Raw genomic sequence first — 19,579 nt, 5'->3', positions numbered from 1 at the left:
TTCGGTCAATAACATTGAATAGTGCACTTACAGTATGGATACAATTAAGCTTTAATTGAGCATTTAAGCATTACTCTATTCCACAACAAAAACATCTGTCACATGACTGGGATTTGAGTCATGGATGTATAATAAGAACGATCTGAGTCACGGCTGTGATTGACAGCACGCTCGACCAATGAGTGAGCGCGCTGGTGGAGATGGGCGGGATCTGTTTTCGATTTGATCCGTTTAACAGTAGGGCCGCGTTCCAATGCTAAAACAGGGTGCATCCCAACCCTCTTTTTACATTACATCTGATGCTTTTATCCAAAGCGACGTACAATAAGTGCAACCAGTGGCGGCCGCCCCCCCTCTTTCCACATTAAAAATAAAAAAATAAAAAAATATATATTTCAAAAATATATTTTTTATTTTTATTTTTAATAAACAAGGTAAATATTATATAATTGGTATCAGTAAAATGTATAATCTACAATAAAATCTCGTTTAAAATTGTGTTACGATGTCTATAGTTACTGATAAGTCACATGTTTCCTGCCTGGCCTTGCCCGTGTATCATTACTCCCTCTCGTGTGGGCGCTATGCACAGCGCCCAGACGAGAGTGCAGCAAGTGCAGCAGAAGCCAACTGTTGCTATCTTTAAACTATGCCGCCGAAACATAATTTCAGCCAATCAGCGTCGTCAAATCTGATGGTCACAGGGCTCCTACGTGAGCGCCCGGGGCAGTCTGTGAGTTGTTTGGACTCGTATCCAAGGAGACAAAACAGGAAGCTGTCATACACTCTGGAAGCTACCATTAGCAGCTAATGAAAACTCAGTTTTTGACATAAAAATGGAATTATGGATCATCAATCATTTTTCAAAGTGACAGCATGGGCGTCGCAACCATTATATGAGGGTGGGACAAGTCCCCCCCACTTTTTCAAATGATTAGTTTGGACCCCCCCACTTTTACTATGCGGAAAGTCCGTGAATCGGTCTATCCACTCGCCGCTCTTTGCAGAGCGCTGTGTCAGTGCTTCACTATCAAATCCATTCCACTTGCTTATTGAGAGAATGCCCAAATCAATGAAACTCCGTACCATGTTTTCACTGCTACTTTGTACCAAGGCAGATTCTCACATAGCGCGCGCATGTTCAAGGAGTGTTGTCATAGTTGGACAGCTCAGATTCTGTTGTATGAAGGATGCCGGTGTTACCGTTTAACTGGTGACGCGGGGGAACTCGTGACGTTCTATAAAATACATATACACATTTCGATCGTTTCTTCTGTCGTTTACATTAATCTTTTGGTATATTTGGCTGGATAGGAACACTTTGATGCACATTCAGTACCAGTGTGTGAGGTTGTGTTTGCGATGCCGATATCCGGACGCGTACAGCGAGGACTACAAAAAGACACATGAGGTGACTGGGGATGTGTGTGTTCAAAACATTGCACGCTTGAATAAATCATTTAAACCAGCTATTTTTGCCAGACTTATTACTGAATATCGTTCTTAATGTGATACCAAGTCCATCTGAGACCTGTGTACACCTTCAGACAGCCTCCAAGTGAAGCACACGTTGTTTGTTTACTCACAGTTTGAAAGCAGCGTGGAGAAGTCTTCAGCTGAGCTGTGATCCGCCCAGTTTAACTTGTGATACGACTTCTGTTCTGTGGCTATCAACCAGCGATCATGTTTAATATTAAAGACTACACACATGTATCCCTTATCAAAACGGTATTCTGCACTTTGCAGCACTTATCCAGATAAGATGTGACTGTTTACTTGGTTAACTTTCGTTATGCATCGATACAGCGACACAAACCGAATGACGAGGATACTCACATACGTTGAGAACTACAAACACATATATTCATAATTTTTACTCTGCTGTGAACATGTTTTCGTTTCTATCTTAACGTTTATGCTTTTATCTTTGTGTTATTTTGTCTTATATGTTGTATCTATTTCTGTGTAACTTGATAATATTAATATGAATTCCTTGTTATTGTTGTCTTTCCATCTGTCGGTGATGATTATACTACATAACGAAACACATGGCCTGATTAGCATATTTTATATTTATATATAACTTAATGTGTGCACTGGAATACATTTATATGTAAAATGACCACTTATCACAACATAATGTGGGCTCGCAGGCTGATAAACTAGGATATCTGATCTCGGTGGGTCTTAATACATGAGACTTGATACAGACCTCAGTCAGTAGGCCATACTATTTAAAAGCAAATGCCTACCATAATATGTATATTATATGGCTTAAGTGTACATAAATTCGCTCGCATTATAAATGATAGTTGGCTTGCATTTTTCTGAATCTTTTAACAATGTTAATGTGTAAAAATGTAGCTGTGATGAACGAATATCTTGTAATGATTCGTGGCTCACTCACAACGCGCAGGACTAAAGTGATTTTTGCTGTTGGGACTCGGGCTTGAGTCCAGCATGAACTTTTTAGTTATTTTCATGTCGATGGACACTGCATTATATGTTTGAATAGAGGATTCATAATATTGTTTGCGGAGACCAAAATTAATGACCAAGCAGCATTTTACAGTCTAAATATCCCTACACATGCAGCAATTACATTTCTGCTGCTATCTTTGCAAAACGAGTTAACAGTCACAACTTATCTGGATAAGTGCTGCAAAGTGCAGAATACCGTTTTGATAAGGGATACATGTGTGTAGTCTTTAATATTAAACATGATTGCTGGTTGATAGCCACAGAACAGAAGTCGTGTCACAAGTTATCCTGGGCGGATCACAGCTCAGCTGAAGACTTCTCCACGCTGCTTTCAAACTGTGAGTAAACAACGTGTGCTTCACTTGGAGGCTGTCTGAAGGTGTACACGGGTCTCAGATGGACTTGGTATCACATTAAGAACGATATTCAGTAATAAGTGGCAAAAATAACTGGTTTAAATGATTTATTCAAACGTGCAATGGTTTGAACAGACATCCCCAGTCACCTCATTGTCATTTTGTAGTCCTCGCTGTACGCGTCCGGATATCGGCATCGCAAACACAACCTCACACACTGGTACTGAATGTGCATCAAAGTGTTCCTATCCAGCCAAATATACCAAAAGATTAATGTAAACGACAGAAGAAGCGATCGAAATGTGTATATGTATTTTATAGAACGTCACGAGTTCCCCCGCGTCACCAGTTAAACGGTAACACCGGTAGCGGAGGTAAGGCACACACACCAAATGTTCAGGAAATGGTTAATACAGCGAAAATCAAAGCTGACTATCTCTTGGTTTGATATGTTTTCTCCCCCAGACAACATGGACATAAGAACATTTTTTGCAAAGAAGAGGAAAGTAAGTCATCAGCTGGTAGCAGTTAATCAGTTAACACTGTTAACTTAACAGTGATGGCGGTGGTGGCGGCAAATGCGTCTCACTTCTGGAGAGGAGTTTCGTCTTTATGTCATGATAGAGAAATACAAATACTGAATAGTTTAGATGAGAAAAGGCATCGAAATGCCAGGTTACTAGTATTTATCATGTAAACAGGGAACATGAATAACCCGATCTCTCTGCTCATGTAAACACATCATAACCGGGATAATACTCTTAAACGGCTTACTGATGTCCATGTAGAGACGCAGTCAGTGTGTTTTACTGGAGCCTCAGTTCGATACGAGATTATTTTCTGAGTTCTTTAATTTAGGTACTCTCTCTCAAAATGGTAATGTGCATTATGTTTTAATTATACTTCTTATCATTCAGAAGCTTTTTGTGTGTGTTTATGTTTTACTGAGTGCTTATAGGCAATTTCCATCCCAGTATTCAGTTAACTATTTATTTTCTGTGCACATTACATAGACTAGCTAATATTCTACCTACTGCTTGGGACTTTGAGTCTTCAAAATGTCTAATGTCACAGACTGGGATTTACTTTAGAGTCAGTTGTATTTACATTCAGTATGACTTGTTATGATTCAATGTGAAAGAGTATACTGCTCAATAAATAATTATCACTTCACCACCTCTCTTGACATCTAGGCACTTGAGAGTGAGTCAGAGGCAGAATACAGGGACAGTGGAGAGAGGTCCATTGCTGAGGTGAGTGATGAAAGGGAAATGACAGTTTAGAGTAAATTGTGATGTGGACTCTCATCCCAGGATTTTAAGGAAATCAGTGGGGATATTGAACAGGAAACATTTCAGTCAAGGGGCATCATATGACCAATATAGACAGAAGAGCAACATTTATTTGAACATTTAAGTCAATGATACCATTCCTAGGTGAACTTAACATCCGTATGGAGTCAGATCAGTCTCAATATTAATAAATGCTCACAGAAGGATTCACAAATGTATTTTGCGATTTATATATAAATGACTCTCCACAACAATATCTCTCAATGCACTCACAAATATTTATTGTTGTATATAAATGTACAAAAAATGGGCCTTTAAACTGCTTTTTATTAATTCAAAGACGGCTCTGAATTAATAATCAAATATGTTTCCTTTCTTTACTACTGGATGAAATTACAAAATGTACCCATCATTTTCCTCATGCTAGTATAGCCACATAAAAGTATCAAACCACCTGTTAAAATGCACCAGAATACAGGAAATCTATTTTTTTTTTCGCCCCCACACCCCCCGTTAAAAATGTCCCCCCCACATTCAGGATGCTTCCTACGCCCATGAGTGACAGACACATTGGATTAACCTTCAGCTGCGTTTTTCTCATTTTTGATCAGTATTGTTATTCTGCAAAAGGTGAGCATATCTCCGTGTTTTGCTACCTAAAGCTACGTCGTGTGATGTCTGTATTTGATTCCCCTGTCGCGAGTTCTGATCGCTCAGTGATGATACTTATATTTCTAGAATCTGTGGAATCTCAGCTTGTTAGCACAGTTTATGCTGTAGAAACTATGTCCAGGACAAGGTGTTTGGAAGTTTTGGAAGATTCATAGCTAACCACACTGAAGTTATGGAGGTATTGATCAGTCTTCTCATATTTTTAAGCCTCAAATTGTCCTTCCCCCCCCCCCCTCTAACATCACCAGAAGTCATAATGTAGGGGGTCTTTTCTAAAAAAAATGCCCCCTAGTATTGTTTGATCACCATTTCCACAGCCCCACCTAAAATATTTTCCACCAGCCGCCACTCACCCCCACTTAAGATCACATGGATAGGTTCCTAAATACATTTACAATTTGTTTTAAATAGTAACCCATGTCCATATGTTTATTTGTGGGTAGTAGATTTAAACTATAGGGCTATCACTATGGGCCCTGCCTGTACCTGTTCGCTCTGCCATGGCGTGAAGGGTCTGCTAACAAGCGACCAACAGAAAGGTTAATGTTAATGTTGTTGCACGTCCCGCCCCCCCCCCCCCCCCCCCCGAACCAGCATAGCCCATTGTGTTTCGGATGAACATGCTTTCATGTTTTCAAGTATGTATTTGATTCTGAATTAGATAGCTCAAGCTCATTGAAAGTCTTTTATAGAAATGTGTGTGAAAGGTGTGTGGAAGTATTTGTTTCAACTTGTGCCAAGAACCATTTAAAAAAAAGATCTAAATCTGACCTCTGTAACTTACTCAATTGTTGGTGCACCAAACATCCCTAGGGTTAGGGTTAGTGCTTGTTTGAGATACTAGACCATGTTTTAATTTTTTTTATTCTAGTGATGTTCACGTATGCGCCTTCAGAAACATAAGCACGCAAACAGGCACCAGAATAACCCCATTCTGTGTTTCTGTTGAACAGGCTTTGATTCTTAAAGCATCCATTTGATTCTGGAGTAGATAGTTCAAGCTCATTGCATTTTGTTCGATATAAATGTGTGTGAAAGATGTATGTGGAAGTATTTGTTTCATCTTATGCCAAGAAGCATTTAAAACAAATCTAAATCTGACTTCTGAAACTTTAAACCACTCACTTTTTGGGACAGCGACCATCCCTAGGGTTAGGGTTATTGATTGTGAAAAACACTAGACCATTTTTCTTTTCTTATTTGAGAAAAACTTGATTATGGGGACATGATCAAATAAATAAAAAACTGTTTTTCCTATGTTATTCTGGTGAAGTATGTGCTTTCAAAAACCAAAACACGGACCAGAATAACCCATCCCACTGTTTCGGTTGAACAGGCGTTGATTATTTTCAAGTTTGCATTTGGTTCTAAGTATAATGATAGTTCAAGCTCGTACAAATTGTTTCTTCAGAACTTTTTGAGACCTTTGCAAACTATTTGTTCGACTGTAACTGACTCCAATTTTGGTGCATCTCACAAACAAATGTCTTTTTTGGGAAAGACTTCATTACGGGGAGATCAGTGAACAGAATTTTAATTTTTTCAAGAAGCACATAAAGATCAGTTTGAAGGAAAAGGCTGTTTTTTTCTTCCTAGGCCTATATTTAAAAAACCAAAACAATGAGGAACTCTCAACACTTTCTAACATCCCTACCCCTTTTTTTTAGCTAATTAATTTCTACTGTAAATATTTAAAACAGATCAAAAATATAACATTTCATATTTTAACAAGACTGACTATAAAGAGAGCTACATGCTAACAGGCTAAGCAAGTATAGTGTTTGCCGTGTTCAGTGCAGCTTATGGTGGTGGAAAAAGACCAATTATTAAAAGATATCTTGTAAAGTAGTAAATAGTATATATATTTTCAGCTGATGATTCAATTTGGTTCACTTGTGTAGCAAATGTGTATTTACAGTATCACAATCGCGTATGTGGACAAATACAAAGTACAGTACCAATGTTTGACGTTATCAATCTTTTCTCCAGTGCACCATGCTGTGTGAATTTGTTTATGTACTTTACTGACCTGATAAGGAACACACTCTAGATGTCAATCTGTCGGTCAGAATGTGTTATTCAAACTGAGTCACACGGAACAATTGCACAATAGTAACATGGTGTGCTTTGAAATGGGCGAGTGGGAATGTGTTCAGGAAGGGTGTGTGTGTGTGTGTGTGTGTGTGTGTGTGTGTGTGTGTGTGTGTGTGTGTGTGTGTGTGTGTGTGTGTGTGTGTGTGTGTGTGTGTGTGTGTGTGTGTGTGTGTGTGTGTGTGTGTGTGTGTGTGTGTGTGTGTGTGTGTGTGTGTGTGTGTGTGTGTGTGTGTGTGTGTGTGTGTGTGTGTGTGTGTGTGTGTGTGTGTGTGTGTGTGTGTGTGTGTGTGTGTGTGTGCAAGTTTCAGTGTTTTTTCATATTGGAAATGGTATGTTATTGGTTATGGCCATGATTTTATGATTATTTAAATGTATACAGTTCTGTTTCATATGGGTGTTCCCATAGATCTAGTCTCTTTATTTGCCCCTCAAAGTGCACCAGATTGATGCATTTAACTCCAAAATGAAATAAATAAATAAATCTTACCAGGGGAGCATGCCCCCGGACCCCATTGAGGATTTGAGGTCCACCCCCACCAGTGGCGGCCGGCCCATAGGGGCGCTAGGGGCGCCGCCCCCCCTCTTCCCACATTAAAAAAAAAATATATATATATATATATATATATTTAAAAAAAAAATATTTATTTTTTATTTTTAATAAACAAGGTAAATATTATATAATTGGTATCAGTAAAATGTATAATCTACAGTAAAATCTCGTTTAAAATTGTGTTACGATGTCTAAAGTTACTGATAAGTCACATGTTTCCTGCCTGGCCTTGCCAGTGTATCATTACTCCCTCTCGTCTGGGCGCTATGCACAGCGCCCAGACGAGAGGGCAGCAAGTGCAGCAGAAGCCAACTGTTGCTATCTTTAAACTATGCCGCCGAAACATAATTTCAGCCAATCAGCGTTGTCAAATCTGATGGTCACAGGGCTCCTACGTGAGCGCCCGGTGCAGTCTGTGAGTTGTTTGGACTCGTATCCAAGGAGACAAAACAGGAAGCTGTCATACACTCTGGAAGCTACCATTAGCAGCTAATGAAAACTCAGTTTTTGACATAAAAATGGAATTATGGATCATCAATCATTTTTCAAAGTGACAGACACATTGGATTAACCTATGGATTAACCTTCAGCTGCGTTTTTCTCATTTTTGATCAGAATTGTTATTCTGCAAAAGGTGAGCATATCTCCATGTTTTGCTACCTAAAGCTACGTCGTGTGATGTCTGTATTTGCTTCCCCTGTCGCGAGTTCTGATCGCTCAGTGATGATACTTATATTTCTAGAATCTGTGGAATCTCAGCTTGTTAGCACAGTTTATGCTGTAGAAACTATGTCCAGGACAAGGTGTTTGGAAGTTTTGGAAGATTCATAGCTAACCACACTGAAGTTATGGAGGTATTGATCAATCTTCTCATATTTTTAAGCCTCAAATTGTCCTTCCCCCCCCCCCCCCCTCTAACATCACCAGAAGTCATAATTTAGGGGGTCTTTTCTCAAAAAAATGCCCCCTAGTATTGTTTGATCACCATTTCCACAGCCCCACCTAAAATATTTTCCACCAACCGCCACTGAGTGCAACAGACCATAAAGATTCAAACTAAGGACAAAAAGAACAGCTGACATATTAGCTTCAAACAAGCAAGGTAAGTGCTGGTGCATTAGATAAACTATGGCCCCCCCTTTCTCATTTCTCTAATTCCCCTCCTCGACTCCCCTCCTCGTGTCTTAGTCCCGCCCACAGGAGATGCGAGCGGAGGAGTCGAGGAGGGGAACCGAGGAGAGAGGAGGGGAAGCAGCAGGCGGTTAGAGAAATGAGTTTTCCTAATATCCCTATATTCTCATGTGTACCGGTGTTTTTTCTCTTATTCTGTTGCCACTATAACACATGATGTGAGTGAGTAGCCTAAAAGGTTTTTAGAGAAATTAGACGTCCATTCCTTTGCATGAAGTCAGAGCTGCAGGAACTTTGTAAGCCATTTGTTTCCATAACTTGTCTCTAACTGTTAACTACCATAAATATTTCTTCTTAAATGAGGTCCGCCGGTGGTCCAGCACTTTGCCTGGTTGCAATTTAATATACAAAAGTGTAATTTAGTTTGAATGTATTGTTTTAAATTGCTAATGCACTTTGGCTTTGACTATTCAATGGTCAACGTTCCCTTAAGGTTCTCTAAATGTGAATGTGAAAATGACTATTCTCTAATGGTTCTTTAAGGTTTGTTTATCCTCAATCTAGTCTCATTGCTTCACACAGTTTAATTCAACCTTCTGTTTCTGTACTTTTGTCACATTGAGGATAACTGCAATATCCGCACCCACTAATTTGTCAAATGTGATCACCTGGAATTTGGAATAAACTATTTTACGTAACGTTTCCTCATACCAGTCCCCTTAACACATGTGTGCACAACGCCGTCTGTTCTCAGCCTCTCAGAAGTAAGTAGCTAAAGTCACTGATGCTTGAAGATGACGTTATAATGCAATTTGAATAATATTGATTTGACCACTTAATGTAAAATCAGCTTACCGTAGAACAACTGCAATGAAGGCATGAAAAACAGCATTAAAGGGCCCATGTCATGGCCATTTCCACTGATCATAATTCCATTGTTGAGGTCTACTAGAATAGATTTATATTGTGCAATTTTCCAAACTCACATTGGTTTCTCAAACAGCATCTCTGTAAACTACGTGTATTCACTGAATTTCACTCTCTGCCTTTAACGGCTCGTTGTAGCTCCAATAGCTCCAGCCCCCACCCTCCCTGTGAGCACAGTGTGCTCTGATTGGTCGGGACGTTGTGAATCGCGCTGAGCTCCGTGGAGGTGTCGTTTCCTTGTTAGCGATACACAGCCAAACACAGCCAAACTCATCCTGAGCACACACAAAGTCACAGCCGAAGTAAAAACATTAAGTGTGGCTTGATATTGAGTAAGAAAAAGGTTGATAAACGCTGTGAGAAAGGGTCTGCAGAGAGAATGGGTCTGCAGAGAGAATGGGTCTGCAGAGAGAATGGGTCTGCAGAGAGAATGGGTCTGCAGAGAGAATGGGTCTGCAGAGAGAATGGGTCAGCAGAGAGAATGGGTCAGCAGAGAGAATGGGTCTGCAGAGAGAATTTTGCCGCGATCCCAACTGTCTGTTATCAGCCTGCAGCCAGGGAGGAGAAATCAGCTGAGCTGCCTGCTCCCTGCACACAGATGTGTGTGTGAGGAAGTCCGTGGATTGGTCAATTTGGACCAATCAGCGGGGGCTTAACGTAACGGCTCCGCGGACGTAACGTAACGGCTCCACGGATTGGTCCATTTCGTTCCGGGTACGGCTTGACATCATGCCGTACCCGGAACGAAATGGAAGAATCAAATGGACAATGACGTATCTCCAACGAGGCGTTTTGGGGAGGTATTTTCTGTGTTAGAGTTTTACTCGCTACAGGGTGTACTTTGAGGGTTTTGACTCTGCACACCGTTTACATGCATAAAAACCTTCATAACACACAAGGGGACGGGTAATAACCGGAAAAGCATGACATGGACCCTTTAAAAAAAAAAGTTTAGTCAGGAACTTGGATTACCAAACACACAGGGAGAGCAACTTCGGTCGTTACTTCACTATATATTTATATAAAAAACTTGTTTTGTTGCTACAATAATGCTCTAGAATTAGAATTGATAACATTGAACTCTGTTTTGTCATCCAATCAATCACGAGGTCAGTCGCTTGATCGGCTGAACATTAAGAATAAATATAAAAGATAAGAAAGGATATGGGGAGGAATTTAGTTTTTAACTTCCTAAAATAATTTAAATGAATATATTATATTGGTGGTAAAGATTTGTGTCACCATTTTGTAAATGACCCTAACTTCCACAGTTCAACCACCAAATATCAGTCTGAGCTCCGATGCGTCATTGTGAGTGTTGAAAATGGTGAGTCAAACCGTCTTAGCTTCTACTTTTACATTCCATTTATATTTTCCTGGTAATCTTTCTTGTATTTTCCTTTCCGCCTTACAGAGCCAACAATAACCACAGCCGTTCCATCAACAACGTTATACGAGGTAAGAGTTTTTATTTTGCAATGCCAGCTTTCAGAACGAGATAGTTATCAATAACAAGTATGGCGTCCAGTTAGCCGATGATGACATACAGCTTAATCAAAAACTCAGTCTCTGTAAGCAAATAGCAAGTTTGTTCCATAAAATATGGTAGAAGTCAAGATTTTTCAAAGAATAAGTGAACATGCTGGTGGAAAACGTCACTATAAACATTAGAATTCATTAGCACCATGAACAACATTTTATGGTAATCTAGAGTTACCAATATGTCTGGACCAAAGTGGTGTTGCATAGGCGACCCTAGAGGCTTGCATTCCTTGGAAACAGTTTGCTTTTCTTTATTTTTCCAGTGGACCCCGCAGTGCCCTCCTGCACAGAGGGACTCTATCTGCCCAGGTTCCTGACACCAACTCCAGCCAACAAAGCTCAACTGTACGCCCCTGTCAATCAGACCCTTTCTATCAGCGTCACTGCAGAGGCAACTGTCTCCACGTAAGTCTAACATAAATCAAATTGTTGGAAACTCCATAGCTTAATGACACATGAAGTGCGTGTTAAAGTAAAAGTTAATCAAGTATCATGTGTCTCCAAAAACCATTTGAGACGTTGTGTAAGGACTATGCAATATAAGAATAACAGCACTCACTTTACACAGAACTATGATATCTGATTGTTGCCATGATCATATCTCAGCACTACTGTTACTTTTCTTTTTAGACCCTCCAGAAAAACGCGATTATGCGATCGCATAATGTAGCGCATAATCAGCAAAATGGCACAGATTTTTAAAAGGGCGCATATTTATTAAAAGGTCGCATAATCCCCGCATTTTTCCACACAAAGTTGAGGGAAAAAAAAGTTAACGTGAAGTAGTGATGTCATCAGCTCGCGCAGGTAAACAACACCGTAGAGTGAATGTGTGGAACTCACACGAGAGAGAAAACAACAAGATCAGTGCCATATAGATTATTATATACTATTATACTATTATTATTATATACTATTATACTATTATACGGCTCTGACCAAGATGAACAAATCGAATCCATCTCATTTGCCTACGAACATTTCTGCTAAAGACCGGGCAAAGCAGTACCCCGATGTCTTGCACGAAAGTGGGGCGAAACTATTCTGCACCCCGTGCAACTGTGTGTTGGAGCATAAGAGAAAATCGACGGTGACGACCCACTTTGATTCATTCAAACATTCTAAAATGCTTTTTGCTGCTGCGGACAAGAAAGTCAAACAACTCACGTTCACCGAGGCATCAACCTCCAAAACCCTTTCGAGGGCTACAAGAAACGAGGTGAGTAGTAGTGATGTGTCGGTCGCGAACGAGCCGGCTCAAAGAGCCGGCTCTTTTAAGTGAACGACGGGAGCCGGCTCGCGCCCGCGAACGAGCCGTTTTTTTGTTTTTGTTATTTTTTGTTAAGTAATACAAGACAGAATGATATGATGATCTCCGCGCTACAGCTGCTCCGTGCATGCATGCAGTGACATGTAATATCCAAGGATTAGAGACTGTTGGATGCTGCTGTTTTGAGCATTGCAATATATTTATTTGTATTATGTTTTTTTATGATTAGAGACGGTTGGATGCTGCTGTACTGAGCATTGCAATATATTTATTTTCACTATGTTATTTATTTATGATTATCCTTGGGCTCAGCAAAGATTTGATGTCAGCTGTTGCTGTCTTTTTTTCTATAGTTAATACTGAAATAGAGCCCTGCTGTTTTGTCAGGGCCTTTTCTTTAAATATAATTTTAAAATGTCGATACAGTAGCCCCTTTTATTAAATGTCTATGCTTAAGTTTTTATAGGTGTTGCTATCTGCTTTGTGTAGCGTGGTTCTACAAGCAAGTCTATGCATTCATTGGGTGGTATCAGAGAGATACAAGGGTCTGTAAATGCAATGAAAACAATTGGCCACAGCAAATAATTGATATTAAACATGTAATTTTTACTTTTGAATGCTTCAGTACAAAGGATGTATTGAATAATTTAAGTGACATGTGTACACATATAAATCATTAGTCAAAACAGGGCTACATTTGATTGAATTATAAAAGGTATAATATGTGGTAAACTGAAGAGCCGTTTGGGAGCCGAAAGAGCCGGCTCTTCTTGGTGAGCCGAGCCAAATGATCCGGCTCACCAAGAAGAGCCGGAATTCCCATCACTAGTGAGTAGTCTACAAGATTGAAGCTGGTCAGATAACGAATGAGTAAATGAAAACAGAATGAGGCGGAGAAGAGTGTGTGTGTGTGTGTGTGTGTGTGTGTGTGTGTGTGTGTGTGTGTGTGTGTGTGTGTGTGTGTGTGTGTGTGTGTGAGAGAGAGAGTGATTAAAATAGCCCATATATAAATACATAAATAACACTTTGTGATGTAGCTTGCTTCTAGTATGCTTGTTTATCATAGGAACTCTTTAAAAGGGCTCACTTTCATTCAGTAGTAGCCTAGTAACAGGGTGTGGGAGAAGAATCACCTTTTTTCCGCCTCCCGCATATTTCGCAACTTTTCGCATATTTAGCATATTTCCGCATATTTCGCAACTTCACCGCATAAAATCACATAAAAACCCTGCATGTTTAATCGCATAATCAAGGATTTTAGCCCGCGTTTTTCTGGAGGGTCTATCTTTTGCAGATAAGAGATGAACTTGTAAGACAAGGGCTGACATCAGACATGACTCTACGCCTCGTCAGAGCAACCGCTCTTCAAATGTGTGAGGAAGATCCAAATTCCTCTCTCACTGTCTGCTAAAAAAATGTTTGTAAAGAGGAGTTAATGATAAACAGATAATCTATCATGAAATCCATGAGCTGAGTTTCAGTTCTCCTTCAGTCTTGATATGTGGTTTGAGAGTGGGCGGGGTCTAAACTGTGATTGGTCAAATGATGATGATGAAGTTGAATTGATGACACTCAAAGATGCATGGTTAAAACGTATTATTTGAAAGTAAATAATGTAATTATGACAATAAATTAGTAATTGACGTTTTTGTTTATTTGTTTGTTAATTTTGTGACCAATCACAACTAATCAAGTGACCTGATTGGCCAATTTGAATTGGGAAGGCGGGCTCTATTGCTTTGTATGTGACTGGAATGAGAGGAAAGAGGAATCTTGTTTTTGAGACAGTTTACCGCCGGGACATCCTCCCATTTATATCCAAAAACACTGAGTAACAAATAAACTAGGAGCATGGTGAACATACAGTAGCTTGGAGCCAAAATTGATAATTTTATGGTCGGGCCGCATTCCAATACTGAATCCAATTCTCTTTATTTAATAGGTGCACAATTTAAAGAGCAGTCCCTGCATTTTTTTAATTTACCTAAACGGTTTAATGAACAGTTCCCTGAGTGTTATTTGAATTTTTAATTTTTAAATGTCTTCTGGTCCGTTAAAGGTTCATTTAGGTATTTCTTTATAATAAACAACCCTTTAAGTCAATCTAGTCTAATTGTTTCATACAATAGATTTTTACCTGGACTCACCCATCTGTCAATAATCATCTCTTCTTATGAAGGTAGATATGGTGCAAAATGCGAGAGTTTGTAAAACCTGATGTGAGCACTTGCAGAAAAAAAATCTGAGCTGGTGTGCATACATTTACACTTTAAAATATCCACGTATCTGTGAACCAAATTTGAAGTGACAGGAAAAAAAAAAGTGTTGTAGCTTGTGAAATGAAATGTTCACTTACAGAAAAATATATATTTTTTAAATATATTTTCCATTAGAACTGCAACTTGGTTATTACAACCTCTCAAATCAGTCATTACAACTTCACAAATCTGCTCTGTGGCAGTATTCGACGAATCTGAGGCCTAGATTTTTCCTACACTTCTTGCGATGAATGTGTCGCTAAAGTAAGTTTCACCTGTAGACACAAATCACATCAGGTTTTACAAGTTCTCGCATTCTGCATCATATTTACCTTCACCTCTTCTTTGGAATAAACCGTATCATCAAACAGTTCCTCATACCCGGCAGTTTCCTGGTTTATTGTTCTACTATAAACTCAAAAGATCTTCTGAGTGGAAGACAGCCAAAAAGCAAAAAGGGGAAGGGAGGGACGAAGAAGGGCTGTCTTTTGAAGTAAATGATTTTGTCTTGGTAGTCATTTACTCTCATTGTGTGGAGAAAGTAACACCTTTACTATGTTTGTCTCTCTGCTGCTGCTACTGCTGGTCTGCAGCGCCCAGTCGTCTCATTTTTACGGGACAGTAATGACTTATTACCCAAAAAACACTAATGCAGATGGATCTCTCACGGTACGTAAAGTTTTCTTTTAATTCAATATTTATCTGTTGAAATGTGACAATACATAAATAGAATAACTTCACATAACTAACTGTTTGTGAATTAATAATAGCTGAAAAAGTAAAAACAGCAATTTTGGAAAATGTTATTCTTAGAAAACTACAATTAGAGGGATTCACAAGGATTTTTTTTGCATTACCTTTGAATGAGGTGCTTGTTGTCTCTGTATGGAGCCTGGACCATTCATGTTATCTAAAAAAACACGATAGATTTTTTTCCCCCCAACTTTTTATGTTTTCTTTCCCTGGAATAACACTCGGCCACTGTAATAACTACAGGTTGTCCTTCGGTATAAGCTGAGCTTCCACCTTTGTTCTACGAACGACTCCTGGGACTGCTCTTCTCAAAATTGCGGGACTCAGACTTCTCTGGTGCTAAACGTGGTGGACCAGGAGAGCAGTGAGTGGTGTCAAAGAGAGGGAATCATGACTCGGCGGGTTCCCAGCTACTCTCAGTTCCAATTAGAGTGAGTTACATACAGTAATAATAGACATAACGTAGTCTGTTGTTTAAAAGAGGGTACAAAATCACAATTAAAACGTTTGAAGACCTTTAAAGAAAAGATTGTTGATTGCAAAAACAGAAAATTAAGGTTCATTTAATTGGTGGTGGTTTATACAAATTCGAATTGCTTTATTATTATTACAATATTGAAACTTAGCGTTGCCAAAGCATGTTGTAAAGGTGGTAAAACAGTAAGACATACATGTTAACTATTATGTAATGAGAAATCAAGGAAAGAAACCACCACCATATTTAGGTTTTTGTAAGTTATTGTAAATCGCTTTGAATAAAAGTGTCAGCTAAATGAAAAGTAATGCAAGGTAAAGCTTTTGGTGTCACAACAATATTGTTCCAATCATTGCTTTCGCTCTGGTCATAATGATTTTTAAACATATTTAATATTAGAATAGTTTCCAAGTTACAGGAACGCTTATGCAAGACATGGGTACATGTGCCAGGTTCTGTTCAGCATGTTAAAACTTGACTTTCTCATGAAGGTTGACTGGCAATGCCTGGATAAATAATAAGAATAGCATCTCAAGTTGGAGAGCTGTGACTGGAGTGGAGCTGAGGAACAGGTCGGACATCGGACAAGCCAACACATCGCCCCAGACCACAATCCTGCCAGTCTTGAGGTGACCCCCCTCACGGTTTCTTTGTCTATCTATTTGTCAGCAGTTCTACCATTTTATGCCACAACACATCCTTTGACATTTAATAGTTAACTCTGTCTAGACAAAATTGAGCAACAGCAGATCGGTTGGCTGCCTGGCTCGTGCTTCACATATTGTTTCTCTCTGTCAGAGTTCCTTCAAACTGTCGGAGAGATTTCCACCTGCTGGACTTTGATCCTGATGGAGATGAGGTCAGATGCAGATACGCAAACTTCTCCCTGTCAGAGTGTTCCCAGTGCACTACGCCGTCTGTTCTCAGCCTCTTAGAAGTGAGTAGCTACAGTCACTGATGCTTGAAGATGACGTTATAAAAAAATTGGATTTCATTACTTGACAGGAAAACCTTTTTTTTTTACCTCTTGTCCCCTTTTGTCCTCTTTCAGTCCTGTATTCTGTCCTTCAGCCCCACCAGCAGCGTAAACGAAGGTTCGTACATTGTACAGATGGTGATGGAGGACTTTCCCAGGCAGACCATCTCTCTGACTCAAAACGGAGGAGGGCTGACAGTCAACAGTGCTATCAGCAAAATACCTGTCCAGTTTGTTGTAAGGGGTAAGATGTGTTATTATTTTGCCTGAAGTTATTTATCATGGAGCTTGTTGATAATCAGTTATTTGAGAGTAAATTGTCAAAGTCATAACTTTTGGGGTCTTTCATTAACGAACATGATCGATTGGATGATTCCTCTGCTAGCTAGCGATGGATACGGTTTGAATTTGTTTTATTCTTCCAATTTATGCTTTCAACAAAAAAAGGAATCAGTTCTCAAAGAGTTAAATGCTGAGTTAAAATGGGTCTATGTTTGACAAAAGGTTATGGCAATCAAACAGTAGGCAAGATATTTTAAAGTGTCAGAACAACTGATGCATAGACGACCCTAAAGGCATTGCCGTCCTTAACCTGTTAAGCCCTGAGCCTGTTTTTCAAGTCTCAGGCTCGAAAATGACATTCCCAGAACAAATGACCATATCTTCCCTTCTAAAAGGGTTAAATTAATAATCTTTTTTCTCAAATTAATGATAAATGTGTGAGTTGGATGTAGAAAAGTCAGAATCAATATAGATGTTTTTTATTTTAAAGAAAATTCAGATTTTACATAGTAAAAAACTGTAAATTATAGTGTCCGTCCAAAGATTCTTTTTTACTTATAGTGAAAACTACCCTTGGATGATGGTAAGGTAGACTAAAAGCTTTAGGAATCCAAAGTACAACATATAATAAGTACCCTGTATCAAGATTGATGCAAAACAAGTGAAATTTGACCTTTTTAGAGAGATTTAGCAAAAACAAACCACTTCTGGGGTAATTTGGGTGGATTTTCCATATCTCTGGGGCTTTGCACATGTAATTTTGCATTAGAGTGAAGCTACATTCTAGCTCTGACATCTAGAAACGGAATAGCATGGATTATCCGTCTTATTGATCATGGATTATCAGAAATCATTTCAAAGGGACACAGACACATTAGATTAACCTATGGATTAACTTCAGCAGCGTTTTTATCGTTTTAATGCCATTGAAGACCACTTTGGAGAGACTACAGAGCCAAGGTAACCTTGTTAGCATTTTTAGCTACCTAGCGTCAAATGTTTTGATGTCTGTTTTTGCTTATAACTTGGCCATTTCGTATAATTCAGTGATAATGAGGGTACCCATCGATTCTGTGTCACCTCACGATGTGAATCGATGTCATGGATGTAGAGAAAAGATAAATAATAAGGTTTTGTGAGTGATCTTCGGTGCAGTAATCTGTTAGCATTTTTCGCTCGTTGCTAATTCAGAGGCTCAGTGTTAGCATTGTGGGTTTTCTTTTGAAAAAAAATAAACAATGATCAGTTAGATGAGTTTCTTCCCGTTACATGGATATAAAACATTCATAGTTTTATTAAATGAACATGCCCTCAGACACTGTTTCCTGCAAGATGTTGCGGCAGTGCCCCGGTACCGGGGTCTCTCGGGCTTAACAGGTTAAAAACGTTTCTTTATTTTTCCAGTGGACTCCGCAGTGCCATCCTGCACAGAGGGACTCTATCTGCCCAGGTTCCTGACACCAACTCCAGCCAACAAAGCTCAACTGTACGCCCCTGTCGATCAGACCCTTTCTATCAGCGTCAATGCAGAGGCAAATGTCTCCACGTAAGTCTTACATACAACTAAATGTAAAGAACTTGCATATCAAAATACAAAAGGTTAATTACATAGGACATTCTCTGGTTAGATGACAAATAATTGTACCCACACACAATAGGGCGGGCACATACACAAATTGTAATCATTCTTTAAAGATTTTCAGGTGCACAAGGAATCTGATAAGTCGTCTTGTGTAATTTAGACGTACAAGACAGGTTTGACAAGAGTGCACGTTTAACTGAACCAACCAACTGTATGGTGCTAATATTTTTACACACAGTGGGTAATGCAATCAGGGCCCTAGAGTAAATTGTGCATGTTGTCTCAGTAGTTTTACAAGCTCAGATTTTAAAAGGCATATATTGATTTGACCACTTAATGTAAAATCAGCTTACCGTAGAACAACTGCAATGAAGGCATGAAAAACAGCATTAAAAAAAAAAGTTTAGTCAGGAACTTGGATTACCAAACACACAGGGAGAGCAACTGCGGTCGTTACTTCACTATATATTTATATAAAAAAAAAAATGTGTTGCTACAATAATGCTCTAGAATTAGAATTGATAACATTTAACTCTTCTTCTGTTTTTTAAAGAACGTTTGAGCTGCTGTTCAGCGGGCCGCACAACATAATCAAGAGTTCATTAGGAGCAGGACAGTTCCTCCTGAGATGGACGCCGTCTCAAGAAGAAGACGGAGAAAGCCATCCCATCTGTTTTGTCATCCAATCAATCACGAGGTCAGTCACTTGATCGTCTGAACATTAGCCTATAGCAACGTATAAGGAAAGCTTTAAACTGAAGGCAAATGTGTTTAGGTCTGTCAGTATAAATACAAAAGATAAGAAAGGATATGGGGAGGAATTTAGTTTTTAACTTCCTAAAATAATTTAAATTAATATATTATATTGGTGGTAAAGATTTGTGTCACCGTTTTGTAAATGACCCTAACTTCCACAGTTCAACCACCAAATATCAGTC

General features: G+C 39.1%; 1 protein-coding gene and 1 long non-coding RNA gene across 2 annotated transcripts; both read left to right on the top strand.

Annotated features, from left to right (window-relative positions):
* The first annotated feature begins 10,859 nt into the window (after positions 1-10,859).
* Positions 10,860-11,715, top strand: LOC117497672. The gene is made up of 3 exons (XR_004557452.1): positions 10,860-10,961; positions 11,309-11,450; positions 11,676-11,715. It is a non-coding gene; the product is annotated as an uncharacterized LOC117497672 (long non-coding RNA).
* Positions 11,716-15,057: 3,342 nt separating this feature from the next.
* LOC117497671 lies at positions 15,058-19,338 on the top strand (the record flags this gene model as incomplete). The annotated part of the gene is given in 7 exon segments (XM_034149673.1): positions 15,058-15,242; positions 15,570-15,757; positions 16,293-16,430; positions 16,600-16,738; positions 16,853-17,021; positions 18,464-18,605; positions 19,195-19,338. Coding segments are annotated over 7 exon segments (1,034 nt in total), but the record flags the coding sequence as incomplete, so codon positions are not given.
* Positions 19,339-19,579: the final 241 nt, after the last annotated feature.

Source organism: Trematomus bernacchii, unplaced genomic scaffold (genome assembly GCF_902827165.1).
Source record: "Trematomus bernacchii unplaced genomic scaffold, fTreBer1.1, whole genome shotgun sequence".
Lineage (NCBI taxonomy): Eukaryota > Metazoa > Chordata > Actinopteri > Perciformes > Nototheniidae > Trematomus > Trematomus bernacchii.
The sequence above is the reverse complement of the archived record's forward strand: the minus strand, read 5'-3'. Positions and strand labels throughout refer to the sequence as shown.